Source organism: Acinonyx jubatus, chromosome C1, assembly GCF_027475565.1.
Source record: "Acinonyx jubatus isolate Ajub_Pintada_27869175 chromosome C1, VMU_Ajub_asm_v1.0, whole genome shotgun sequence".
Taxonomy (NCBI): domain Eukaryota; kingdom Metazoa; phylum Chordata; class Mammalia; order Carnivora; family Felidae; genus Acinonyx; species Acinonyx jubatus.
In genome coordinates, this window is record NC_069381.1 from 19,329,767 (window position 1) to 19,357,642 (window position 27,876).

Here is a 27,876-nt window from a genome sequence, read left to right on the forward strand (position 1 = left end):
GTAGAAGTTTATGAAGCAATAATGTCAGTCTTTATTTTTATCAGTGGCTACAGGAAGGCTTTATTTCTGTAACAACTAGTGTTCCTTGATCATTTTTCTCTTAATATCACAGATTATTTGATAGTGTATGTCCCAGTGAACAAGAAAGTTATTTCAGGCCATTTAATTGAATAGAAATTCCTAATGGATGTTTATATCCCAGCTGGCAGTCTCCCAGATGTGGCTGCTGAAACTTTGACTTTTTTTTTTAATGTTTATTTATTTCTGAGACAGAGCATGAGTGGGGGAAGGGCAGAGAGAGAGGGAGACACAGAATCTGATGCAGGCTCCAGGCTCTGAGCTGTCAGCACAGAGCCCGACACGGGGCTCAAACTCATGAACCATGAGATCGTGGCCAGAGCCAAAGTCGGTTGCTCAACTAACTGAGCCACCCAGGCGCCCCAAAAACTTTGACTTTTTCATGAAGCTATTAGCTAGGTGGGTAGAGTTCAGCTCCATTAACACACACACAAAATATATAGCCAGTTGGACACTTTTCAAAATAAAGCTATTGATTGAGTGATTGATTGATTGTAAGTTCTATACCCAATGTGGGGCTTGAACTCATGACCCTGAGATAAGGAGTCCTATGTTCCACCAACTAAGCCAGCTAGGCACCCCTAAAGCTATTTAATTTTTAAAAAAAATTTTTTTTAATGTTTATTTTTTTGAGAGAGAGCATGAGCAGGGAAGGGGCAGAGAGAGAGGGAGACACAGAATCTGGAAGCAGGCTCCAGGCTCTGAGCTGTCAGAACAGGGTCTGATGCGGAGCTCCAACTCACCCACCATGAAATCATGACCTGAGCCGAAGTCAGATGCTTAACCGACTGAGCCACCCAGGCACCCCAAGCCATTTTATTTTTTAAATTTTTATGTCTTGACTTAGAGCTTTGGTGGTATTCATTAGGAGCAAAATGACAGTTTGAAGTACTGAAGTTTAAAATAAAATGCACATATAAAAGCACTGACCAAATAAAACATTCATGGAATTTCCACTTAAAATTGGGAGTCTCACTTAACCAGTCACTTATTTTCTATAGCTGAATTTTAATTTTTTTAATGTTTTTTATTTATTTTTGAGAGAGAGCGTGAGCAGGGAGAACAGAGGGAGAGGGGACACAGAATCCAAAGCAGGCTCCAGGCTCTGAGTTGTCAGCAAAGAGCCCGACGCAGGGCCCGAACCCACAAACTGTGAGATCATGACCTGAGTTGAAGTTGGACCCTTAACCGACTGAGCCACCCAGGTGCCCCTATAGCTGAATTTTATAAACTGTGCAGATGATTGTAATCCATTTATTTTTTCCCTCTTATAGCTTGTAGAGACTTCATTAAAAGGAGAAATTGCCTTTGATCCCAGAAGCGCCTATTACTTGTGGTTTGTGATGGATTTTTGCGACGGCGGAGATATGAATGAGTATCTGTTGTCCAGGAAACCCAATCGTAAAACTAACACCAGCTTTATGCTTCAGCTGAGCAGTGCTCTGGCTTTCTTGCATAAAAACCAGATCATCCACCGAGATCTTAAGCCTGATAACATCCTGATTTCTCAAAGCAGGTTGGATACCAGTGACTTGGAACCCACACTGAAAGTGGCCGATTTTGGTCTCAGTAAAGTTTGTTCAGCCTCTGGGCAGAACCCAGAAGAACCTGTCAGTGTAAACAAGTGTTTCCTTTCCACAGCGTGTGGAACAGATTTCTACATGGCACCTGAAGTGTGGGAGGGACATTACACAGCAAAAGCTGACATCTTTGCTCTGGGGATTATCATCTGGGCAATGCTGGAAAGGATCACATTCATAGACACAGAGACAAAGAAGGAACTCTTAGGGAGTTATGTAAAACAAGGAACTGAGATTGTGCCCGTTGGAGAGGCGCTTCTGGAAAATCCCAAAATGGAACTTCTCATTCCTGTGAAGAAAAAGTCTATGAATGGGCGAATGAAACAACTGATTAAGGAAATGCTGGCTGCAAACCCTCAGGATCGCCCAGATGCTTTTGAACTAGAACTCAGATTAGTACAAATTGCATTTAAAGATAGCAGCTGGGAAACGTGACACATACATTGTTTGCAAATATCTCGGATGGTATGCTGCTTATGTTTTCACAGTGATGCAACAACATAATGTGGCTGAAAAAGAATATAAAAAGCTAAACTCCACCTTCTAAGGGTTTAGATTTTATTGTGGGGTGTTTTTTTTCATTTTTCTTAAGTCCAAGCTGGCCATTTTGTTAGTATGTTTTAAGTGTGTATTACCAATGTGGGTGTACATTTTTTAAAATGATCATTGGAAGTTTGGCAGGAAAATTCTCTAAGAGCCAAGAGGAGAAGAAAGTCCAGTTTTCTGGAAATAAGTCTCTAAGTATTTTAGACATTCCTTGTCAGTATTAGGAATTTCCATGGAAGAAGAGGTTTGCATGCTGGTAATGCAACCTTTGAAGCTTTGTAAAGGAAACATATATGTATATATTTATGTATATGTAAGTATGTGAATGTGTGCATTTTGCATTCCATATGAAGAAAATGCCACTTCTGTTTAAATTATTTGATGTAGGTTTGGGTTTTTGAGATTTGCTGGTGAACTCAGTGATGAAAAATAAAAGAACTTTCCCTCATCTTCCTACCCTGTCCTTCCCTCTAATGAAATCATACCACATTTTTTATTTTTGTAATATTATACAGCTTTTTTTTAAGGCATCATTTTGGAGGGTCTAAAATTATCTAACTAAACATAAAATTAAGTGATCCAAAGCTGCTGAAGTATGTTTGAGCTCTCCAGTGCCCTATAGCTGCAGGAGTTGAATTAGCCATGCAATCATGTGGTAGCAGGTTGGCAAGGACCTTGATTCAATCACCTTCTTTAAGTAACCAAGCATTCAATTAACCAATTAAACCACTGCACTGGAACATGTCTGCACTTGAGCATCTGCAATCTGATATAAATCTGAACACAGGATTCCTCTGTTTCTGAAAACTTTGCTATATATGAACTGCCCTACTTGATATATTAATTTTTGATTTCAAGACTTTGTCTAAGCCTCAGCATAAAGTTGAAGAAATCAAAAGAAATCTACCCTCACATCGCCTGCCCTGATATGGTCTCTTGTGTAATCACTGGAATTCCTTTCATTTTAGCACTAATGCTATTTTCTCTTGTCTAATTTGACACAGTAACGGTAGTGATATGGTTGTGTTAAATGTTGATCACCTTTTTCTAAAGTGGGAGATGATACCTATACAGTGTGACAAATGGATAAAATATTGTGGCATCAATTACATCTTTCAAGTAGAAACATTATTGATTTTATACAATCACACTTGGTATGGTCTATGTAAAAAACCAATAGACTGTTACTCTTCTTGAAGTTAGTTTGATTTTTAACCCTGTATGGTTGTCTCCAGTTTGCTTTCCTATATACATGCAGATAATTAAAATCTAAGGAAAGTTTTCCTAAAACAATATTAGCCTTTAAGGTTAGATAGACTTTAAGACCATTGTATCTAGGTTAGTCTTTATAAAGCACTAGAATCTTTGGTCAAAAGTAAAAAAAAAAAAAAAAAAAGTATTAGAATACCGAAATTGTTAATAGTTTGCATAGTCTCCTCGCTTTTTTTTTTCTTGAGTTTTTTTTTTTTTTAATTGAAGCATAGTTGGCACCCAATGTGTCTCCTCTGTTTTTTTGAACTTCTACAACTTTTGGAATTTTGCTAACATAATTTTTTCCTTAAAGTGTATTTGGGGACTAGAGAAGGTGAAAAAGCACAAAAAATTAGAGTATGTAAAATTTCTGAACTATGTGTTACTTGATCTGGAAGTTTGAAATTGGGACTGAAAGGCTTTATTGAACTAAAGCCTTTTATTATTTTTTTTAATAAACCTTTTAAAATAAAAAAATCATATACTTTTAACATCACTTTCAAGCCAATAAATACAAGAAGCTTTTTGGAAATTAGAGGTGGAAATACACTGGAACCTCATGACCATTGACCCTCTGGATCACCAAATTACTGTAACACAGATCTGGCCAAGGGGATTGAGTTATTGGAAGTGAAAAGTATTCTAGTGTCACACCAGTAAGGTGGCACTTCAGCAGAGATTCATGATGATTCAGGTGATAGCATGCCGGTGCTTCATTTGCTCTTCAAATATCTATGTGCTTAGAGTCATGGTTCCCTAAGTACATAGTTTTGGTCTTGCTTCATTTAAAATAGCTAATTTTAAATTACCTATTTTGAAAGATTTCACCTGTGAAGTGGAAATCTTTCTTTCATTGGCAGCAAAGGTATGAGGTGATCAGGAGGTTTCTTCTGGAATTTTCTCAGTCCTTGTATTCTAAAATAGCCTATGATACCAAGCAAAATGATAGTAAATTCTTTGTCTCTATTTGTTCTTTTGGTCAGGAGGTATTTATTAAGTACCTACTGTGAGCTCAGCACTAAAGGTCAGTTGATAAAATGACAGTTTAAAAATGGTATATAACCCTACAAGCCTTTTCCAGCCAGGAGTAAGAAATAAAAGGTTAGCGATACTTGGAAATTCCTGGATATTTGCTAGAGGAAAAACGAAAGCGAGAATTTGTGCACAGTGCCTTGCCCATAATAGGTACTCAATAAACAATTATTATTCCTCAGAGTCTCTTGCCATGGTTTATAGTGTTTTATGAAATTTGTCTTAATTGAAAAAAGACCAAATATTTCAAATAAGCTCATAGGCAGCTGTGGCCAGTTAAAATATGGGGTTGTACAGTTAGTTCCTAGAATGTTATTTTGCACTAGATGTCACTTAGAAAGATGGGGTTCCTGTAGATTTTTGGTGCTAAGGGATACTTTGTCATTATGATGAAGTAAGTGTTAAGTGTCAGATAAATAGCACACTGAATAGTTCTTTCTGCTGGTCTGTTTTTTCCTCTTTGTTGTTGTTGTTTTTAATTGTAAAATGTTTATCAATCAAACTATTGTAGCAGCTACAAAATAATTCACCAGCATGACAAAATGGTCAAAAAATAAGTCATCAGCACTTCAAAAATGAAAGCAACTTTTGAAATTTTCTTTTAAAATTGTCAAATATATTTTATGAAGAATTTATAAAAGGGGGAAATGATTGTAATTTATTGTTCATGACTTTTTTTTTAAATAAAGTGAGTTTCAACAACAAAAAAAAAACCCTGAAATTCTATATTGCTGATTTGGTGGCTCTGTATAGTTCTGTAGTGCTTTACCTCATGAACATAAAATAGAGGGTACAAAATTTGAAACAATGTTATTTTCAGCCTTATCTATTAAGTGAAACTTTCTGTAATAGAAGCTATTACTGAGGAAAAGATGATTGGGTTATAGGAATTTCAGCATTTCAAGTTCTCTAAAATTTTAATGCTTACTCTCTTGCTGTATTTGTCAGAAGAACTTATATTGCCTGAAATAAATGTTTTTTTTTTCCATTAATCTTTCTATCTCCTTAAGCTGAGGATGCATCCCAGACTCAGAATGAAGTACAGTAAATGTACCAAGAGGAAGTCATTTTTCAATCCATAACTTGAAACCATGGTTTCCTTTCTGTAAAGTCATCTGGCCCGCTTTTTTTCTTTTATAGGTTTTATTGTGTATGTCTTCTCCAGAATAAACAAAGTACTGAGGATACAGTGCACTTAGTGGCCCAATAGACCAGCAGAGGGAAAAACTGGAGGCAGAAAACATTAACGCTACATGTGATCCAGCGGCAAGTAGGAACTTAGGCATCAGGACTTGTGGCTGCTTCTCACTCTGCCACCTTCTCCTGGCATAACCTTTGTACACAGGCAAATTTTGCTTTCTGTTTTGAGACTAATTTTTTAATTAAATCTTGAGCTATAAATATTTGTATTTACTAGCTTGTTTGTAATCCCTTGCAGTTTACAAAGAGCCTTCACGTGGTTTTTAACATATCTTTGCAGTGGGTTTTACTTAAAATACGGGCTGGTTTCTTGATGAAGAAATTAATAGTAGTACACCAGTTAGTGAGGTAATGGTAAGGGTTTTAATGCCTAATCTCAGACTCCAGCTGGAGTTTTCTCTAATAACAAAGCTTTATCTTTCCCACTGAAAATGACCCCTGGTTGTTTTGGTCTTTAAATTTAAATGTTGCTCTCTTAGCCAACCAATCATAGATGTCCTCTAAAATGCAGCGTAATGATAGACAGTTGGTTTGTGGTTAGATAACAACTTGAGAAAACCTACCACACCTCTTGAGGGCACAGTGCTGTCTGGCGTCTTTTAAAGGCAGTACTTTCTCTTTTGTAATGATTTCTCATTGGTTAGAAGAGAATTGTAAAAAAAAAAAAAAAAAAAGATGTCTTTGACTTCACTCTTTCGGTTCCTGTTCAGCCCTGGTATTTCAAGCTTAACTTGTTCTGAGCAGAATTAGGTAACTTGGTATTACTAAAGGCATCATGGCCTAGAGGCTGAAGCACAGGTTCACTATAGCAGATCTCCTACTGAACACTCGCTTTTGCAAATACCTACATAATATGTGGCATTGGGCAAGTCACTTCATTCTGAGCCTTAGTTCCCTTATCTGTAAAACTGACATGATGTATTTACATTTCAGAATTTTTGTATGGGTCAGAGATAATACACATAAAGTGCCTCGCATAGTATCTGGTACATTAACTTCTCAAATCGTCGCCATTATTGTTAACTGGGTTCTGATTTTGACAATATGTTGAATGAATGAATGGGTTCCCGATAAGCCAGTCTTCAGCTGTGGCTTTGATTCTTCTCCCCTTTGGGATAACGTGATGAAGGCGTTACTTTCCTCAGGAAAATGTTTGCCTGTAATTTCAGGGGAAACTTTGGGGATGATGGGTACGTTCATGGGTTTCATACATAGAATTCACCAAACTATACACTTAAATTTATGCATTTTATTTTACATCGATTATACTTCAATAAAGCCATTTAAATTTTTAAAACACTGATGCCTAGGATCCATTTCATATTAATAAAAGAATTTCAGTGAGCAGGGCATGCACGTTAATATTTTTTAAGTATTAGTAATTCTAATGTGAAAACAGGTTAAAATAGTGCAATTGAAACAATACTGCTCAGACTGTGGGATAGGCAGAACAAGTCCTAGTGTTTTTTAGATTCGCTTACCTCCTCTAACAACCAACAGCACAGACACGTTTCCGCACCCCATCCCAAACTCAAGTCCCTATCCTCACTCTCAGACTGTCTACCTCATAGTAGAACAGCAGCTGTGTTTCTGAGAAACAGAAGAGGTAATGCATTAAATCACTATCAGGTACGTTACTCAAGGGTGGGTATTCTTAAGCAGGAATCCAACAAAGGAATCCGGGATTGTCAGTGGACCCACTAGAATTGTAAGCAAAATTTTATGTGAATAAGCATGTTTTCATAAGAACAGTTCATAGCATAGCAAATTCTTCTTTTTATGTTTGTGTATTTTTGAGAGACAAGAGGGGAGAGAGCCAGAGAGGGGCAGAGAGAGACAGGGGGAGAGAGAAATCCCAAGCAGGCTCCACGCTGTCAGCACAGAGCCCAACTCGGGGCTCGAACTCATGAACCATGAGATCATGACCTGAGCCGAAATCAAGAGTCGGACACTTACCTGACTTGAGCCACCCAGGGCGCCCCTTAACAAAGGGGCACATAAGGGACTATTGCATGAGAACTTTGGGTGCAGGGAAAATGGAGTGGATATTGAAAGGAGAAGAATGGACACCGAAGAGATTGGAAAGCTAAGTCACAGATGAGCCCAGGGCAGGCTGGAGGTTGACTGGTTGACAACCATTCTTGTCTAGGTCTACATGTCAGAACACTACTCTGTCTGCAGAGGCTCTGGTCCTTCTCCAGCTGGCTAACTAATGGGCCTGCTCCAGAGACCTGTCTTGGGCCGTGCCTGTTCCGGTCTAGCAGGCAGGACTTCCGGAAGCTGGTGCAATCTGGTGGACCCTCAACCCCTCTGCTGTAATCACATCAAAACCGGTGGTTCTCCTAGTCTTTCCCAAAAGAACGTCAGTGCCCGTGGGCTACAATGGGCTGTGGAGAAGGAAATGTTCTTTGAAGATAAATTACATGTTTACCTGGGCCCACCTTTCAGCCTAAGCCCAGTCCTTAGAGAAGAAACTTCCTGACTTCAGGATTTCTTTTAGACACATAGGACAAAAAGAATCAAATAGGATGGTATCGTTGGCCTTCAGAATAATTCATTACTGTCAGTACTCACTTGGGATAATTTCTACGAGCCCTTCCAGTTCTAAAATTTAATGATTCAATTCAACACGGAAAAGTACTAATGAAAGGGTTGTGAGATTTACAGAGGAAGGTCACGCACATCCCTGCCCTCCATTGAGAAAATAAAACATACAATGTATCACTATAAATTTCCTCCAAGACACCAAGAGATAGGAAGCATCATATTTATTCATCCTCCTCAAACAGCCAAGATTAGAGGGAACTTCTCCAGAATTATCCCTAAGACTTGGAGAAAGGCCTCTGATCCTCACGCTGTCCACTAAGATGCTTATGGACCAAATCCCCACAGTCCAGCCCTATTGAAACACCGGAGCCGGAGTCACATTCCATCCAGTTAGAAATCTTGCTACCATGGGTCAGTTGGAGCTCAATTCTCACAGAATCAGCCACCGGTCCATCCCCTCGGTCTCAGGAGCTAGTTACTACCTTTGCTGAGGTGGGTAGGGTTGCTCGTTCCTCTGTCTTTCAACATTTTGAGCCATTTCGTTGCCCTTGAGACTTGAAACGCAAAGCACTTGTCTCTCCACAGGGACAAACGAAGCCCTAGACCTCAGTAGAGAGGGCGCTATCACCCTCTTAAAATGGCAGCAGGAAAACTGCCATTCCAGAAAATTAGCCCTACTATGTGCCAGGCACTGTGTTAGGTACTTTTTTTTTTAAGCTTATTTATTTATCCTGAGAGAGACAGAGGGAGAGAGTGTGAAGTGGGGGAGGGGCACAGAGAGAGGGAGGCAGAGAATCCCAAGCAGACTCCAAGCTGTCAGCTCAGAGCCTGCCCCGGGGTCTGGAGCCCACCAACTGCGAGATTATGACCTGAGCCAAAATCAAGAGTCGGGCATCCAACCGACGGAGCCACCCAGGCAACCCCGTTAGGTACTTTTTAAAACTATTTTATTTATGTACGTTAACTAACTGGAATTTAAATAAAAACTTGAAATTACAAAAAAAAAAAAAAAAGTGACAATATTTGGTTTAAAAAACTAGGGGCGCCTGAGTGTCTCAGTTAGTTGGGCACCCAACTCTTGATTTTGGCTCAGGTCAGGATCTCTCAGTCTGTGGGATCAAGCCCCACATCAGGCTCTCGCTGACAGCGCGGAGCCTGCTTGGGATTGTCTCTCCCTCTGTCTCTGCCCCTTCCCCTGCTTGTGTTCTCTGTGTCTCTCTCTCTCTCAAAATAAATAATTAAATAACATTTTTTAAAATAAATAAAAAATTTTAAAGTGATAATAAAACTATTTTATTCACGAGAATCCTCTCCCAGTTTACAGATGAGCTATAGGGAACTAATAACAACCCACTACATAGGAGAGATTAGTAGTAACAGCTAAAACACACCTGCAGTTTAAAAAAATGTTTTTTAAAGTCTATTCACTTTTGAGAGAGAGAGAGAGAGACAGAGTGCAAGTGGGGGAGGGGGCAGAGAGAAAGAGAGACACAGAATCGGAAGCAGGCTCTAGGCTCTGAGCTGTCAGCACAGGGCCCAACGTGGGGCTCGAACTCATGAACCATGAGATCATGATCCGAGCTGAAGTCAGACACTCAACTGACCGAGCCACCCAGACGCCCCAACACCTGCAATTTTATGTGCCAGGCCCTACTTCACCTGTTCTACCTGCATTGACTCATAGAATCCCCTAACCCTGCAAACTGCCTACTGTTCTTTGACAGTTTACAGGTAAAGAAACAGAAGCCCAGGAGAGGGTGGGTAACCTGCCGGAGGTCTACAGTTCTCTCAGGATCTGAGCCTAGGCTCTGAGGGCCCACGACGGTGGTCACTGCTTCTTCACTGCGCTGCAGCAAGTCACAAACTAAAGAGATCACGAAGATGCCCAGAAGGACTATTTCGGGGCACGTATGTCAGGAAAAAGAGAGTGGGTGAATACAATGTGATCAGATTATGAAAGGTCCTCAAAGACAAGCAGAGGAATACAAATTTGTGATCAAAGCTAAAAAAAAAAAACAAAAAAAACAAAAAAAACTATTGTGTCTTTTTGTTCTAGCATTTGCTCTCATGCACAGGCTCAGAGCGCCTGGGTAGCTCAGTCGGTTAAGCATCAGACTTTGGCCCAGGTCACAATCTCAGGGCTTGAGAGTTTGAGCCCCTTGTAGGGCTCTGTGCCGACAGCTCAGAGCCTAGAGCCTGCTTCGGATTCTGTGTCTCTCTCTCTCTGCTCCTCCCCCACTCATGCTCTGTCTTTCTCTGTCTCTCAAAAATAAACGTTTAAAGAATTTTTTTTAATTCATAATTTTCAGGGCGCCTGGGTGGCTCAGTTGGTTAAGCATCCGACTTGATTTCAGCTCAGGTTATGATCTCATGGTCATGGGATCAAGTCCTGTGTTGGGCTCTGCACTGGGCATGGAACTTGCTTAAGGTTCTCTCTCTCTCTGCCCCTCCTGCACACAAGCACTCCCTCTCTCTCTCTCTCTCAAAAAAAAAAAAAAAAAAAAAAAAAAAAATTCACAATCTGCAAGCCAGCCCCTTTCTGAAATCCGAAGTCAAATCACATTACTTATGTAATCCTAAAATCCTTAAACAAAGAATTTAAAGTGGTGTGGGGGGGTAGTACCAGCACATTATTGACAGAAATAAATGCATATTGTCAATGTCAACACAGGCTTCAAATAATTCCTACAAACTTCTAGGGAAATGCAAGCTGCTCACAGTGAAAAATAACCAAACACACAAGGTAACAAGGCACCACGAGGGAGAACACATAGAACTGAGAGACGGTAGAAACAGACCTTCAAAAATATTGGGATCATCAGACACACAACATAAAATAACCTTGATATATTCATAAACTAAAAGAGAAACTTGATATTATGTGGGAACTAGTAAACCTGAAAAAGAACCAAATACAATTTCTGAAAATGAAAAATATGCTAATTGAAACCGAGAACTCAGCAAATTATTAGGTTAGAATGGCCAACGTAACACTTGAAAAAATATTCAAAGGCATGGAACCTATAATTTCCAAATGAACAGAGGCAGGCAGTTGGGGGTCGATCCCAAAGATGTTTTAAAGAAAAAAAAGAGGGGGGGAGTACAAAAATACAATGCCCATTAGAAGATGAGAAAAGTAAATATACATTAATCTCAATGAATGAGTTTAGAGATAAAGGATGTCAGACCAAATAAAAGAGCAAAATCCAATGATGTTCTGTTTACAAAAGGCAGATCTAAGCCCTCTTAGAAACTGATAGATCAAGGAAACAAATACCCAGTAAGAACATTGGAGATTTTAATTAATAAGTTCTGTAAGTTCCAGTCATCTATTTGTCTATCCCTGCTGTCAATACTCCACGGTCCCCATTACTGCAGAATGAAGTAAATTACAAGCCAGCTTGTATACCATTCTTGGCACATAGCAAATGCTTAACAGATGTCAATTATAGTAGCACCAGAAACTCACTACGTGACTTTACCAAGTGTAGCCACTTCACCTCTGTGAACCTCAGTTACCTCTTCCAAAAAGTGGCCATATACAGGAGCCCCTGGGTGGCTCAGTCGCTTAAGCATCCAGCTCTTGATTTCAGCTCAGCTTAGGTCATGATCTCACGTGCAGTTGAGCCCTGCCTTGGTTCTGGGCTGACAGCATAGACCCAGCTTGGGATTCTCTCTCTCCTTCTCTCTCTGTCCCTCCCCCGCTCACTCGCTCTCTCAAACCAAATAAACATTTTTTAAGTGACCATATAATAAATTATGTTTCCAAGTTGCCTTGCAAACCAGATGAGATAATGTATGTGAAGATATTTCATAAACTACAGGAAAAAAAATAGAAATGAAGGAATTACTGCTCTTACCGGTTAACTGGCATTACAAAACACCAAGCGTCCAGGTAAACAACTATCAGAGTGGTCACCAGGGGGAACAGCAGCACTAAGGAGGTCCAGGATGTGCAGAGAGATGCCTGGCAGCCGTGTGGACCCTGGGGCGATTGGAGGTTGGAAAAGAGAGTCCCAAGGTGAAGGCGAATCAGAAAGGCTCCTTGAAGGGTGAAGCCTGCCCTCTGGTGGATGAGCCTGGGATACTTTGCTCAAAGGCAAGGTGCCCTGTGCGTGTCCCTGGGAAACCTCTCCCCAGTCTGAGCCTCTACATCTCCTTGACTCAACCGACCTGCTTCCTGTAAACATTGGAGGGTAGAGTGGGATAATTTGGAAACAAAATTATCACTGTGGCCTGTGTCTCACGGTGCCAAGCTCACCTAATCTCAGAGTATTGTTGGGGGCAGTCTCTAAGAAGTGACCAACCGCAGGGGCACCTGGGTGGCTCAGTCAGTCAGGCATCTGACTTCGGCTCAGGTCATGATCTCACGGTCTGTGGGTTCCGGCCCCACGTCGGGCTCTGTGCAGACAGCTCAGAGCCTGGAGTCTGCTTCAGATTCTGTGTCTCCCTCTCTCTCTGCCCCTCTCCTGCTCACACTCTTTCTGTCTCTCAGGAAATAAATACACATTAAAAAACAAAATTTTTTTTTAAGTGACTAACCACAGATGTCATGGAAGGGATTTGGCCTAGGCTCCTGACAAGCCATCTCTTTCAGATCACTAGGGCGGGCAAGGATGGCCACTCTACCTGTGGCTGAAACCTCAGGAGGCCGAGGGGGAACCGACCACTCAGGGTCTAGGCCCTTTATGGAGAAAATATTTACTCCCAGTCTCCCTGGAAGGCACTTAAAAAATTATCAAGGCTCTGAAACTAGTGGGTGCTTAATTATTTCAAACAGAGTAGAGCTAAATTTCAAATAGAGTAGAAAGACGTGTTGGGGGAGCTGCTCAGAAGCCCCCTTCAGGTGGTCTCTGGAGGGGGCTGGAGACAGCAAATTGTTCCTGGAGGCTGGGTGTGTTCCAAGAATAATACATTGCTGAGTTCTCTGAAAGCAGACCTCGAGACAGAGCTCAGGCAGAAGATGTTTCTTCGGCAACAACCCCTATGAAACAAGGGGCAGGAACCAGGCTCAGGCAGGGGAAGAAGTTGAACTGCGATGCAGGCTGGCGAGACCTCGCTCTGAGGTCCTGGCACAGAGCTCTGGCGTGAGCATCGCCAGTCGGTGTCCTGCATCGGGCTGGAATGGCCAGACCTTCACACCCCATCTCTTCCGGTCACCACACACAGGTTGCCCTGGGAAGGGTATGACCTTATGTGAGGGGGCTCTTAGCAGGCGAAGCCCACTCTAAAGGAGGCGACAGCTTCAGGCCGACTGCACTTGCCACAGATGGGCAGCAAGCCCTTTCTTGAAAGTTACTGTCGGGGCGCCTGGGTGGCCCAGTGGGTTAAGCTTTGACTCTTGGTTTTGGATCAGGTCGGCATCTCACGGTTTCATGAGTTCGAGCCCTGCATCAGGCTCCGTGCTGACGGTGCAGAGCCTGCTTCAGATTCTCTCTCTCACCCTGTCTCTCTGCCCTCCCCCGCTCACGCTGTCTCTGTCTCTCTCAAAATAAACTTAAAATACAAAAAGAAAGAAAATTGGGGTCTACCACAGACCATCGTGGAGCTGCTTGAATCCACTTCCCCATAAACAATTGAAAGGCAGCTCCTTCAGGAGTCCACTGGCCAGGGAGTCCCAGGAGGAGAAACTCGGAAGAGGAATTTTAGTGGGGCGAACTAGATCCCCCACTGCTGCAGATGGTCTCAGGGCCACAATGGAGACTCCTGATGTCCCTCCTCTTCTATCCGTTCTAGATCCGCCCGCACTGCCCCCCCCCCCCCGCCAGGTGCCACTTCTGCTGGCCTCAGTGGCTCACCTGGTGGCATGATCCAGACCCTCATCCTCAAGGAGCCTGAGCCCCTGGTCGCCAGGGCCTTCTCAGGCCAGGGTTGCATTACGTGGTCATTTACAGTCACAACTGGGCCAGGGACCACCAAGAAGCACCCAGGTAGGTCACCTGGAATCAACTATCCCAATTATGGAACAGCAGCTTTATTCCTATTCATAAACAGGGTCAAACACCTCTGCCACGACAGTGACCCCTTTTCTTAACCATTGGTTCCTAGATACAAGAAGCTCAGAACACCCAGGAGGCAGACGGAGCTTATAATTCAATGCAAATCCTTTTGAGAGCGAGGACCTCTCACCCAGCAGGGCCCAGAGTGGCAGGGCTGGGACGTAAAAGGTCTTCACTGGGTTATTAGAATAATAGCAAATGGGATCGCTCCTGCTTTCACCCCTTGGTTCCTGTTTTCTTCCTATGGGGACACAGTGTCACGTAAAAGTCTTTGAGTTGGTCGATGCTTTGGAATAAAATTGCCCATCAGTGTCATTGATGTGCCACTTGGGGCCAAAAGGCCAGATCTTTATACCCTCACCTTCCTCAATCACAAGTTGGGGGGCCACCCTAGGAAGGGCTTGTCCTTGAGTAAAGGGACTCTCAGCAGCAGAGGCAGACCCTGAAGGAGGTGACAAGCACTGACAGTTGGCTGACCGCACAGCCCACAGGTGGGGACAGTAAGCCATTCCTTGAGGGCACATTATGAGGAAAGGACCCAGATTATCCACACACACCCACTGTTTGCTTTTTCCTTAGACTCGCTCTCCTCAGGGTCCCAGACAACCAAAATAGTTATAAGAATCACATCTAGACAGCTCACCTAGAGGAGGATAGAGACCATTTCTCCCTGGGTCTCCTTGAGAGCAGGAAAACTTCCCTAGGCTCCTGCAGCAGACTTTCCCTTGAGTCTCACTGGCCAGAAGGGGAAATTGTATGGTTTTAGAAGGCCTTCTGGGACCTGAATTTTGCATCACTCGGTCCCAAGACCTACCCTCTCAAGGGACCCTCTCGAGCCCCCTTCACAGTCTCTCCAGGGTTTCTTCAAAATCCATCCATGAAACAAGTATCTTGAGCACCCACTGAGTGCAAGGCCTGATTCGAGGTACTCAGGATATATCAGTGAATAAAACAAAGGTCCCTTCCCTCACTGAACTTACACTCTAGGTGGGGGAGATATTTATGAACGTAAATAAGTAAATTATTTAGTATGTTAGAATGTGCTAAGTTAAAAAAAAAATAAGTAGATGCAAAGAAAAAGAGCAGAATAAAATGTGTTGCAAATACTGCAGAAAGATGCTGGAGAATTATTAAATAAAATGGTCAGGGGAGATCTCACTGGGGTGAGAGCTGAACAAAGGCTTAAAACAAGCTGAAGGAGTCAGCAAAGCAGAGATCTAAAGAGAACGCATTCCAGGTAGTGGCTCAAAGCCCTAAGGTAGACACGGTCGTGGGGTCAAAGTATCTGGGGCAGAGTGGCTGAGAGGGAGGACAGCCAGAGATAAGGTGGGCTTATGTAAACCCTTGTGAGCCTTTGAGGGCGTTGGCTTTCACTCAGGGAGGAGTCCTTTTCAGGAACTTGAGCAGAGAAGCTATAAGGTAATTAACTTCCACTTGCAAAGGACTCATCTAGCTGCTGAGTGGGATGAGGTTAGGCGGGAGCCTTACAGGCCACTGCAGCGATCCAGGCACGAGAGGACAACTGTTTGGACCGGGGTGATAGGAGTGCAGTGGGACAGAGGTGACATAAATCCAGATGTGTTGTAAACATAGAGCCAACCGATGTTGCTGATGGATTAAATGTGGAATGTGATGGAAAGACATGTGTCCAAGAGGGCTCCAAGGTTTTGGCCTGAGCAATTGGAAGGATGCTGAAATGGATCTGGGGTGATAAGAGATAGATCAGGAGGTTAGTTTTAGACATGTTCAATCCTGGGTTCCCAGATGTTTAGCGTCAATTCAAAGTCAATGTCTAGTAATTCCTGAAAGGTCTGAGTTTTCGCTTCCCCCTTCCTTGGAGAAAGACACACACTATACACTATGGCAGTGCTACAGGGTCCTCCCTTAAGGAACCTGGCCTCCTGTTCAATCAGGACATCAGCTCTGTGAACTGGCTTGGATCTGGACATAGGACACAAGGCTGAGATGCTCCACGGTGACAATTCACCTTTGGCTTCTGGCCATAAGACTTGGAGGTGTTTATATAAGTCAGTGGTATCAATTGAATAAGCTGCTCGTCTATTTCACTGCTAGGACACTCTGATCAAAGATCCCGGCAAGGGGCGCCTGGGTGGCGCAGTCGGTTAAGCGTCCGACTTCAGCCAGGTCACGATCTCGCGGTCCGGGAGTTCGAGCCCCGCGTCAGGCTCTGGGCTGATGGCTCAGAGCCTGGAGCCTGTTTCCAATTCTGTGTCTCCCTCTCTCTCTGCCCCTCCCCCGTTCATGCTCTGTCTCTCTCTGTCCCAAAAATAAATAAACGTTAAAAATCATTAAAAAAAAAAAAAAAAAAAAAAAAAAAAAGATCCCGGCAAGTCAAAACATGCTGGTGATCACTTTATCCTGCAGTGAAAACATCCGCCTTGAGTCTGGCAATTCAGCCCTGCCACTTGGCCTCTCCTCCTCCAGGACCCCATCACCCCTAATGAAATCAGGGGAACCCATCTCAGTGATTCCTCTCCCAATATACCCCAACTGCAGAGCACATCCACCATAAAATTTTCCAAGGATCCTGGTGTTCTCACTTATGCTTATCTCAACACGGAGGTGAAGAACTACCCTCTGAGCCCTCTTGTGGGGGGCGGGGGGTAGGGGGATGTACTCAGTGGGATTAGGGAACATATACAATTTCACATGATAAATCTTCTGCAACATTCCTATCTTCTTAGACATGAGACACATTCACCAGAGATATGCCAACATCTCAACCTCCCTAAATACACCTCATGTTTCAGTCAACTGAACAAGCAATATTAGAGCTACTTTCAGTTGCAAGAGATAACACATTACATCTAGAATCTCTAGGAAGGTACTTCATATCAATAAAATCAGTCTGAGCCACTGTTATAGTCTTTCCTTCTTTTTTTTTTTAATGTTTATTTTTGAAAGACAGCGTGAGCAGGGGAGGGGCAGAGAGAGAGTGGACAGAGGATCCAAAGCAGGCTCCATGCTGACAGCAAAGAGCCCAAATGCGGGGCTTGAACCCACGAACTGTGAGATCATGACCGGAGCCAAAGTCAGACGCTTAACTGACTGAGCCACCCAGGCGCCCCTAGTCTTTCCGTCTTGACTCCCCACCAGATCTATTAAATTAGGTTCTCCAAGGACAGAGGTCTGGCATCTGTCTTGTTAGCAAGCTCCCCAGGTAAATTTTATGTAGCCGACTGGAATCCACCAAGGAATAGCACTGGGGAGCCACTGGTATAATCCACTTTCCTCCTTTTAATAGATCTGAATCTGACACTCAAGACAGAGCGACTTGCTCCAGACCAAGAGTGAGTTCATGTCAAAGTCAGGACCAGAACTTTGGTCTCCTGACTCCTTAATGAGAACTTCTGTTCTCTTGAGTCTGCTTCACAACAAACCTGGAAGCATTTGTTCAACATTCCTGAGAAATTAGTGCGGAGATAGGTTAGAATGGTAAGCTAACGAAGGCTTCTCATGTTCAATGCTGCAGGCACTCTGATTATGACCCTGGTTTTGGAGAGAATGGTGTTTCCTTCCAGTTTATTTTGGACGTAGGTGACTGAAAAATCAACCCAGCAGGGTTAAGCCAAAGGGAAAGGTATTGGCTTCCCCAACTGTGAAGACCACGTAGAGGTTTGCTTCAGATATGATTAGATAAAAAGGCCCCACTCATCAAGGTCCATTTTCACTGTCTCTGACTCTCAATACTGCTTCCTCTCTGCTGACGCAGTCTTCGGGCAGGCTGGACTCTCTGGGCTCTGTCTTCCCAGGTTCTTGCACAGCAAAGAGGAGAGAGATTTGTCTCAACGGTCTCGGCAAAATTCCCCTCGGCTGTAATTGAGTTACATGCCCATCTTTAAATGAAGAACTGGGGCCAGAGAAATGTGATAGGCTTTTTGACCCAAGCCTAGGTCAAGCACCCCACCCTGAGTCAAGTTTCTCCATTCTAAGAGCACAGGTGGCCAAGGTCAGGGTAGGGTGAGGGTAATTGCTGAGTGGCCAAAACCACAGAGGTTCATGGTGCTGGAAACGATGGAGAAGCTGGCAATGACTGTGAAGAAGGTGACGATTATAAACCCGTGACAATATTAAGGTGTTAGTTACGATGCTGTGATGATATTAGGGATGATGGTTGTAATACTCACTTTTTTGGGTATCTGCCCAGCTCTCAACCTCCACCTTTTCCGGGAATTACCCTCCTCACATACAGAAGGGTAGGTCCCCACCATTGGGTGTGTTCAATGTGACACACACCCACAGCTCTGTGCCACCCTTAGAACTGACTAGAGGGATCCCTGCTCTTCAAAGGGGTCCCGATATCAAAATCACCTTGGGGCACCTGGGTGGCTCAGTGGGTTAAGCATCTGACTTCAGCTCAGGTCATGATCTCATGGTTCGTGGGTTGGAGTCCCCCATCAGGCTCTGTGCTGACAGCGCAGAGCCTGCTAGGGATTCTCTCTCTCCCTCTCTCTCTGCCCCTCCCCTGCTTGCTCACTCTCGACAATAAATAAACATTCTTAAAAATAAGTGCAATAGTTCATCTCTAAATTTAAGTATTGCTTTAAGATTTTTATGTTGGGGGCACCTGGGTTCAAGCCCCACGTTGGATGTAGAGATTGCTTAAAATAAAGTTGAGGGGCGCCTGGGCGGCTCAGTCGGCTAAGCGTCCGACTTCGGCTCAGGTCATGATCTCGCAGTCGGTGAGTTTGAGCCCAGCGTTGGGCTCTGTGCTGACCTCTCAGAGCCTGGAGCCTGTTTCAGATTCTGTGTCTCCCTCTCTCTCTGACCCTCCCCCGTTCATGCTCTGTCTCTCTCTGTCTCAAAAATAAATAAACGTTAAAAAGAAAAATTAAAAAAAATAAATAAAGTTGAAAAAATAAAAAAAAAATAATAATAAATGCTTGAGGGGCGCCTGGGTGGTTCAGTGGGTTAAGTGTCTGACTTTGGCTCAGGTCATGATTTCACAGTTCCTGAGTTCGAGCCCTGCGTTGTGCTCTGTGCTGACAGCTCAGAGCCTAGAGCCTGCTTTGGATTCTGTGTCTCCCTCTCTCTGTCTCTGTCCCTCCCCCGCTCATTCTCTCTCTCTCTCTCTCTCATGCGCAGTCTCGCTCTGTCTCTCTCTCTCCCTCTGCTCCTCACCCCCCCACCCTCTGTCTCTCTCAAAAAGAAATAAACATTAAAAATGTTTTTAAATAAATAAACATTAAAAACACTAAAATTTTTATGTTCAATTCTATTTCCTACTATGTCAACAGATCAAACTTTCACCAAATAGAAATGTTAAAAAAAACTAACAAGAAAACAACTGCAGAGAGGCTAGCAGGGCATTACTGCCAGTACAACGCGAGTGATATGAAACTTTTTTTTTTTTTTAAGCAATCTCTACACCCAACCTGGGTCTAGAACTCATGACCCTGAGATTAAGTCACATGCTCTAATGACTGAACCAGCTAAGCACCCCTGAAGCTTTTCACTATAGTAACATATTTAGTAACTTTGCTTAAATCAAGACAAGAAAAATAGATTTTACGGAATAAAGCTAGAACAATTTGTGAATTACTCCCATGTTTATTTTCTTACTCATCCACTATTGTTGGCCCTTGACCAAAATACCCATACGTGTGCAATAATAATTAAATTCAGTCATGTTTGATATTTTCATGGCTTTCTCTGTGTTAAAAAGAAACACCAAGACATATTTTTCAACTTGTCATTATGAACGCATATTTGTCAATGTTTGCAGGAGGATACATTTCTTGCCGCCGCGTTCCACGCGAACCCTGCCCCCGACTGCTCTCCCATGTGTGTGTTCCCTACTCCGCTAAGCGGAGACTGGATGGTTTGGGTTCCTTGCACTGGATCAAGAGGCGCCCTCGCTGAGGCCAGCGGAGGAAAGTGAGGGTGACCAGAGAAAGGCGTGGGGGCGGAGGAGGTGCCAGCAGGTGGGGAAGCGCTGCCACCGGGGGCTGCCCTCGTGCCCGCCCGTGCGTGCGTCCGGAAGACTCCGAGCTCCACCTCGAGGGAGAGCAGATCTGCCCAAGAGCCCGGGCCGCGGGTGCTGCCCTGTGGGTGCGAGTCCGCTCTGCAGGCCCGGCTCTGCCGCCTCCAAGCCGTGTGACCCTGGCCGAGTCACTTCTCCGCCTCTGCCCGCTCCCTCCCCGCACCCCCTAGGGTTTGGGAAGAAGCAGGTGTCGCAAGGAGCGCAGCGCCTCGCGCACAGCGGACAGTAAATGGAGTTGGTTTCCTTATTCTAACCCTGGGCTGGAAGCGCTGTGCGAGCGGACAGCCTCTCTCTTACTCACTGTGTTCACTGGCAACGCGGAGGGGCTCCACCAACAGCGTGTCATGACACCTTCCTCTCCGCGACCCCGCTGCCCTTCCCTCCCCCGGTGGGTGCTGGGCAACGGCTCTGCCCAGAGGCCGCACCCCTCGGAGGCAGAGCGGGAGCCAGGCTATTGTTGTGGCTGAGATTCTTTCCTAAACGGAAGGTCCCGAATTACAGGATAGCGGCTCTGATCTCCGTGGGGGCGCACATGGCGCAGGGGGCCCCTCCAGCTGGCAGCTCCTGACCCCTCCCTGAGCCCTCTCCTCTGAGCCGCCTTTTCTCAGGACCCCCCACCACCTCACGCATCTCCTCCCTTCTAGGCACCTCATCTTGTCTCTCAGCCCTCCTGAGCCTCTCCCTCCCTCTGTCCCTCTCTCCCCCTCCTCCCTCTCTCTCCCCCTCCTCCCCTCCCTTCTCCACACCCCCTGCAGTCCCCTCCCTGACACCCTGGCTCCTGCTGTTTTGGGGCCTGTAGCTTTCACCATCCCTCCCCCAACACCCCCCTCCTCCAGACCCCACCAGACATCCCACCCCTGCCAGAAATCCCTTCCAGGCCCAGATACCCCCTGTTTGAAAAACGTACCCCCCCTCTTCTGTGGCAGAACACACGTCCTCCCCTCTCCCCTGCTTTGTTCATCTCCGTCACAGAAAGAAGCGCTGCTCTGGCTGAAGTTGTGATCAGTCTGTCCTGCCCCAGCCCCCCAATCCACCCCTAAGCAGGCTGAGCTCCCTGAGGGCAGAAACCGGTCTGACCCTGCTGCTGACCCCACAGCGCAGAGCAGAGTTCAGAATGATTTGTTGACAGCAGCTGAGACTGTGGGGTTAGAAACAATTTAGGCCGGAGGTGTCATTGCAGGGCAGGGGCTAAGAGGCAGATCCATCTAACATTTATGAGCACCTTGAGGCACCAGGGGCTTTCTCAGCTGCCACTTCTTTGTGCCACTCAAGACCGGGGTCTTCTCATTCCGATTTTACACAGAAGGGAACTCAGAGAGGTTGAGTTCTTGCTCCAGGCCACACAGCCAGTGAGCGGTTACACCAGGGTCAGAATCAAAGGCAGGGGCTGAGGTGTGTGTGGCTGTGGTGAGGGGCCTGTAGCTGGCTGCTAAGAGAGGTGACAGTGTGGGTCGGGGGGGCCTGAGGCTGGATCTGAAGGCCTCCCAGAGCCTTCTCATTATTCCCGACACTGACCAGAGCTGCTCCCCCAGCCTCCCCACCCCGCCCCTCTTCTCCGGAAGGAGCCAGTTCTGACTCAGCCCATTTCCAACTGATCATCAAGGTGATCCGGGAATGAGCTTGGAAATAGGAAGGAAGTATCTCTCAGATTTGGCCTCCCACAGGCCCAGGGTCCTGCCTCTAGCACCGGAAGGAGCCACTTTAAGGATGTCCCTAGGGATCCATTACCAGAAAGACAGATGATCCGTTCATGGCAAGTGTGACCCAGAGACGGGGCGGGGGCAGGCAGCTGGAGCTCCACCTCATGATCTCCCCACTCCTCACTCTCTCACTGACTTGCAGGGCTCTCTTACCCAGAAGGCCAATCCAGTTTGACCTCTCCTCCATGAGCCTGCTCCGCCAGCACAGTAGAGGGTCTGTTTCCATTGGCATCCCGGGACAGGGTACTGTCACCCCTCAGACTGTGCGCTGGTGAGAGCAAGGCTACTTGACCATCCCCCACCTCGGACTCCAGAGCTGTGTCTCCCCCCTCTGACTGGGCACTCCGAGGGCTGGGGCTGCCTCCCCCATCTGATGGAGTGCTCCTACAAGCAGAGTCCCTTCTAGTCACCCTCATCAGACCAGGGGCTGCCCCAGGGCAGCCCCTGCGTTCCACTCTGAATCCCTCATTCTGCAGTCCAGCATCTGTCCTAGAAAAGAGCTGAGAAGCCCACTCCCCACCCCACCCCACCTGCCCTTCCCAACCCGGATGCTCCTTTAAGACCAAAGGGATGGGGGTTGTCAGACACAACAGCCCCATCCTCCCCCTCCTTCACGGGCCAGGTTTCCTGCCATTGACAGCATCCCAGCTGGGCCCTGCCCAGCCTCCACGCTTAACCCCTTCACCACCAGATCTCAGCACTATGGGCCAAGACTCCAACCTGCATCTATAAAATTAGGAGAAAGAAAGTACCCATTTCACTGGGTTGTTTGGAGAATTAAACGTATTAGTCATGGCATGAAGCACACACAGAACAGTGTCCAGCATATATTAATCTCCCAGTAGAAGTTCTTTGCCTTGTGTGAGCTTGGATCAGTCATTTCACATCTCTGAGTCTCGGTATTCTCAACTGTCAAATGGGGGAACTAAAACCTACTATTCCCCAAAGATTGTCCGAGGGATGAACTGTGATCATGTAGATGAAAGCACTTCTCAAAGAGCCGTAATAATACAATATGGAACTATCATGGACCAAAAAAAACCCAAAAAACAAAAACCTTCCTTTAACTAGGTGATAAAAATCTCTTACCAGCAAATGGGCCTCTGATTTTTTCAGTCTCATTACCTTACTTTACAGACAGAGGGTACAGTGGAGAGTGGTTTTGGAGTTGAGTTTTGGCAAGATCCTGTTTCTTCATCCATCAAGTGGGATGGTCACCTCTGCTGGGGGGGGGGGGCCCTAGGGTTTTTAGGATAGACAAAGGAGATCCAAGAGCACAGGTGTGAATGTACTTTGCAGACATTGAAAGTTCTACATGAGAGGGAAAGGGATTTGTGGAAAGTGGTCAGTTGAAGGAGGGCAGGGGCCCCTTGGCAGGGACATTGACTTTTTTGCTCTGGGTGCTGCAGTTTACTGGGGAGAAGGAAAGAGGTCTCCTGGCACCAAGCACTGCGGGGACAGGGCTCCCCCTTGAGACATGAGATGTCAGCTCTAGAAGTCCCTGGTGGGACAAGGGAGAAAGGAGACCAAAGGACCCAGGCTTGGCCCCAGAATCCTTCCTTCACCACCTCTTCCCAGCCAATCTCATTGGCCATAAGAGGACCATGGGCAGAGGCACCTCCAGTGGGCTCCAAGGTGGCTGTCTTCCCAAGACTTGCTAGGACAGGCTCACCCCGCACATCTGCGGCACCCATGCCCCCACCCTTAGGCTGCAGATTCCTGGCCTCACCCCTAGGGAGAGCAGGCTTGACACCATCCACACACCCCAATCAGGACAGGCCTAAACCTGCTACAGAGGAAACAGCACAGTCAGTTAGGACCCTGCTCTGCCTTCCCATTTAACCAAGAGGTTCTGCAAACGCCTAGCAGAGGGGACTGGCCCCACATGAATAGAATGTCCCTACCCCAGGCCTCTGGAGGAAGCTAGGGAATCAGGAGACCTTATCTAGGGTCCTGGCAGTGTCCCAAGCTCACTGTGCCTCCATACAAATCATTTAACCTGTCAGGGCCTGTGTGGCCAGCTGTAAAATAAAGGAGCTGGACCTGGTCCAAGGGTCCTCTCCAGCCCTGAGACTGTGACCAGGAAGGAGTTAACTGGAGACCAGGCTCCTGGTCAGGAAGGCAAGGGTTAATCTGGAGGGGGGGGGGGGTGGAGGCTCTCTCGCCTTTTCCTGTGGAGAGTGAGGTTTGGCTGCTACCAAAGTTACTTCCAGTCCTTGCTGTCCCTCCTGGCCTCCTGTGGTCCTTCCCAGGGACCCCTGCATTCAGCCTCCATACTCAGAGGTGAGTGCATCCTGAGCCCAGGCTGGGGTGGGCAGGCACTCAGGGACCCTAGAGCTGGGAGGCTGACACGAAGCCAGCGAACAAATCTCCCAGCCCATGTCCAGAGCTGAAGCCGCGAGCAAAGTTCAGACCACTAACCACAGGACTGGGAGAAGGTGGGCAAATGGACGGAGGGCATCCTAATGTCTGCCAGGCTTCTAGGGTGGAACATCTGTGGTCGAGCATCAGGGCCAACCCAGGAGGCAGGGAAGAGACAGCGGACGGCAGATTATTTTGGTCCCTGTGTTTAAGGACTTTTTATAGCCTTGCTCCTCTGGGCTGGGAAGAGGAGAAGGGGATGGGAGGATAACCATGAGGTCAGACAAGCACAGTGCCCTCCTGGGACCTTGGAATCTGACCCATTGCCTGGTGTTATTTCTTGAGAGCTGGGAGGAAGGACACTTCCAGGCTCTCCTTGCTGCCTGAGTTCCCAGCCACCAACTACCTATGGACTGACTTACTAAACACTAGATAGGTGTGTGTGTGTGTGTGTGTGTGTGTGTGTGTGTGTGAGAGAGAGAGAGAGAGAGAGAGAGAGACAGAGAGACAGAGAGACAGAGAGACAGAGACAGAGGCAGAGAGACACAGAGAGAGACAGAGACAGAGCCAGTAAAGCTGAACTGGCTATGCTGGGCTGGGGGGGTTGGCAGGGTCTCTGTTCCAAGGCCTCTGGGGGCGGGGACCCTCCCTCTATCCCTGGCAAGTTCTGTTCTTTTGTTGCCTCTAGACTGGAGGTCAGGTCCCCTCAGCCCCCAGAACTTATGTCTCCCTTTCAACTGAATGGAGGATTCAGGGAGCAGGGGTGGCATGGGGTTTGCTGAGCCATGTGGGTGGCCCCCTCTGTTACTGCCAGTGGAACTGTCAGCTCTTGATTTACAACCGCTCCAGGTCCTCTTCCCCAGTGGCCGAGTGGAGGTGGCGGACAAGGGTCACAGGGTCTCAGGATGAGAAGAGGGCAGGGACCCCGAGGGCAGATTTCCGGGAATGCTGGCCGGTTATGGGGAAGAATTTGTGGAGGGAACTTTTGAGTGAGGCAAAGGGCCCACATCTCATGGAAACTGCTTGGTTTTATAGCAGCAGGAATAGAAGCAAAACACAAGAGGGAAGTTCTGATAGGCAAGGAGAGGCGCCAGCTGGACTAGTGCTGCAGTGAGAGGTTAGAGACCCGTCTCCTAACTCTCAGTAAGACCTGATTAAGCCCCTTGCTCTCTATCAGTTTCCTTCTCCGTGAAATGGAAATGCAGAGGTGATGTTTACAGTTGGGCATTGGGGAATTTCCTTGGCAGAGGTACAGAGGTGGCAGGTAGCTGGCTGATCTGACCTCGTGACCAGCTCTCTCTCCTTCCCCATGGCCCTGCTGGGACTGGGCAGGGCAGTTGGCTGCAATTACTGGAGGTTCCTACCCTGTAGTTATATCCCTGACCCCCAGTGCTTCAGGGAGGGAAGGGTGGGCCCCGCCAGAGCCAGCCTGTGGCTGGGGAGCCTTCTTGTCTAGGATTCAAAGTTGCTGGGTTGGGAAGAGGTATTTTTTCCGGTTGAGGCCACTTGCGGGAATTGAGCTGGGACCAGCCCCACTTCCTTTTCCAAGTGTCCTGCTTGCTGATGCTTGCTTGGCATGGCTCCGTGGCCAGATTAGGGCACCCTCAAAGGGGCATTAAAAATTTTTTTTAATGTTTTTATTTATTATTTTTGAGACAGACAGACAGAGCATGAGCAGGGGAGGGGCAGAGAGAGAGGGAGACACAGAATCCAAAGCAGGCTCCAGGCTCTGAGCTGTTAGCACAGAGCCTGACGCGGGGCTCGAACTCACGGACTGTGAGATCACCACCCGAGCCGAAGTCGGTGCTTAACCGACTGAGCCACCCAGGTGCCCCAAAGGGGCATTTTTTTTTCTGGGCGGCCAGGGAGCCCCTGCTCAACCTCTTTGAGGGATAGGAGAGCAGGGGAAGAGGTGGCCTGAGCTTCTGCCCCCTGGACACGGCACTGGTTGATTTGGATGGGGGAGGGGTGGCTGGCTGATCCTATTCCCAGGAATGCCTACAGGAGAGGTGCAGGGCCATCTACTCTTTCCCACTGACCATTCCTCCTTCCCTGTAGGTACCAGGGAGTCCCGACCAATTGTTCTTGGCTCCTCAACTGGCTTCCTCCCTCCAGTGGCTTATGGGGTACTATCCTGCCCAGCTCCGCTAAGATGATCCTGGCCTCTCCCTCCACCCCGTCCAGGGGACGGACCCCCAGCGCTGTGGAGAGGTTGGAGGCCGACAAAGCCAAGTATGTCAAGACACACCAAGTGATAGCACGACGTCAGGAGCCAGCCCTGCGTGGGGGTCCCGGACCGCTCTCCCCGCACCCCTACAATGAGTTGGGACCCCCTGGATCGCCCAGGACGCCCAGGCCCGCCCGCCGGAGCAGCGGCAGGCGGCTGCCAAGGCCTGACTCCCTCATCTTCTACCGCCAGAAGCGGGACTGCAAGGCTTCGGTGAACAAAGAGAACGCCAAGGGCCAGGGGCTGGTGCGGCGCCTCTTCCTGGGGGCCCCCCGCGACGCCACCTCGAGCAGTCCCGGCCCAACCGAGCGACCAGCGGCTCCTGGGGCTTGGGCCGCTCCCCAAGATGCCCCGGAAGCGTCAGGAAAGCGGGCGCTGTGCCCCACATGCTCACTGCCCTTGTCGGAGAAGGAGCGCTTCTTCAACTACTGCGGCCTGGAGCGCGCGCTGGTGGAGGTGCTGGGCGCTGAGCGCTTCTCTCCGCAGAGCTGGGGCGCCGACGCCAGCCCCCAGCCCGGGGCGCCGCCGCCGCCCGGCTCCGGGGACACCAGCGACTGGACGTCCAGCGACACGGATCGTCCGGACGGTGCTGGCGGCGGCGGGGGCGGCGGCGGCGGCGGCTCGGAGGCCGCGGGCTCGGCGCGGGACGGGCGCCCCCCGGTGTCCGTGGTGGAGCGCAACGCGCGCGTCATCCAGTGGCTGTACGGCTGCCAGCGCGCCCGCGACCCGCCGCGCGAGTCCGAGGTGTGATTGCGGCCGCTCGGGAGCGGGCTTCCGGGAAGTCCGGGGTCCGGGCAGGGTTAAGGGGTGGGCGCGGGGCTGGACCCGGGCACCGGAAGGGACGCCCTGCCTCTGACGCGCCGGGTGCCGTGGGGCGAGACCTTCCCTCTGGATCTGGGCTTCCCCTTGTGAACCTTGGGAGGCTGGGACAAAATGATTCCCAAAGGCCCTTCCCAGCGCAGACGGCGGAGGGGGAGGGGGCAGCTATGTGGCCCCTGTGGAGGCCGGGTCTGGGGAGAGAGGTCTGGGGTGGGAGATCAGAGAATCTGCTGAATAAAGCCACAATGTTATTTAAAGGAGTCGTGATGTTGGATTAGCGATTCCATATTGAGGAAAGAGGCGGGGCGGACTTGCGTGGTTAGGTGCGTGGGTTTGGAGTGTGGGTTCCAGGCTCACTGCGTGACCCTAGGCAGACACTTAACCTCTCCGAATCACAGCTGCACCCCTCGGTGATCAAAGTATTTTTGAAAGGGTCCTAAAGCTCATGGCCAAGTGGCTGGCGTATAGGAAATGTTCAATAAACGACAGCCGCTAAGACCGCTACTGAATTGGTAGTATCTCTATTATGATC

The 27,876-nt window shown here is 47.4% G+C and overlaps 2 protein-coding genes across 7 annotated transcripts in view; both read left to right on the forward strand.

Annotated features, from left to right (window-relative positions):
• Positions 1-5,888, forward strand: part of PDIK1L (PDLIM1 interacting kinase 1 like) — a 13,341-nt gene extending 7,453 nt beyond the window's left edge. For all 4 annotated transcript variants that reach the window (XM_027060008.2, XM_027060006.2, XM_015075138.3 and 1 more), the window contains exon 3: positions 1,353-5,888. In XM_027060008.2, coding sequence (XP_026915809.1) covers positions 1,353-2,093 — 741 coding nt within the window. In that variant the 3' untranslated portion in view covers positions 2,094-5,888. The remainder of the gene's footprint in view (positions 1-1,352) is intronic.
• An 18,181-nt stretch (positions 5,889-24,069) lies between these two features.
• FAM110D (family with sequence similarity 110 member D) lies at positions 24,070-27,601 on the forward strand. 3 transcript variants are annotated; one of them, XM_027060005.2, is made up of 2 exons: positions 24,070-24,220; positions 26,357-27,601. In XM_027060005.2, the coding sequence occupies exon 2, from the start codon at positions 26,451-26,453 to the stop codon at positions 27,273-27,275; it is 825 nt and encodes a 274-aa protein (XP_026915806.1). In that variant the 5' UTR covers positions 24,070-24,220; positions 26,357-26,450; the 3' UTR covers positions 27,276-27,601. The 3 variants fall into 3 exon arrangements, with proteins under 3 accessions (XP_026915806.1, XP_026915804.1, XP_026915805.1); XM_027060003.2 differs by lacking the exon at positions 24,070-24,220 and adding an exon at positions 24,242-24,375; XM_027060004.2 differs by lacking the exon at positions 24,070-24,220 and adding an exon at positions 25,680-25,781.
• Positions 27,602-27,876: the final 275 nt, after the last annotated feature.

Bases quoted from the DNA above. Each gene is read 5' to 3' on its own strand.
- FAM110D (XM_027060003.2), top strand. From the start codon at position 24,317: ATGTCCAGAGCTGAAGCCGCGAGCAAAGTTCAGACCACTAACCACAGG. The intron at 24,376-26,356 runs GTGGGCAAATGG...CCTTCCCTGTAG, and splicing joins AACCACAGGACTGGGAGAAG to GTACCAGGGAGTCCCGACCA.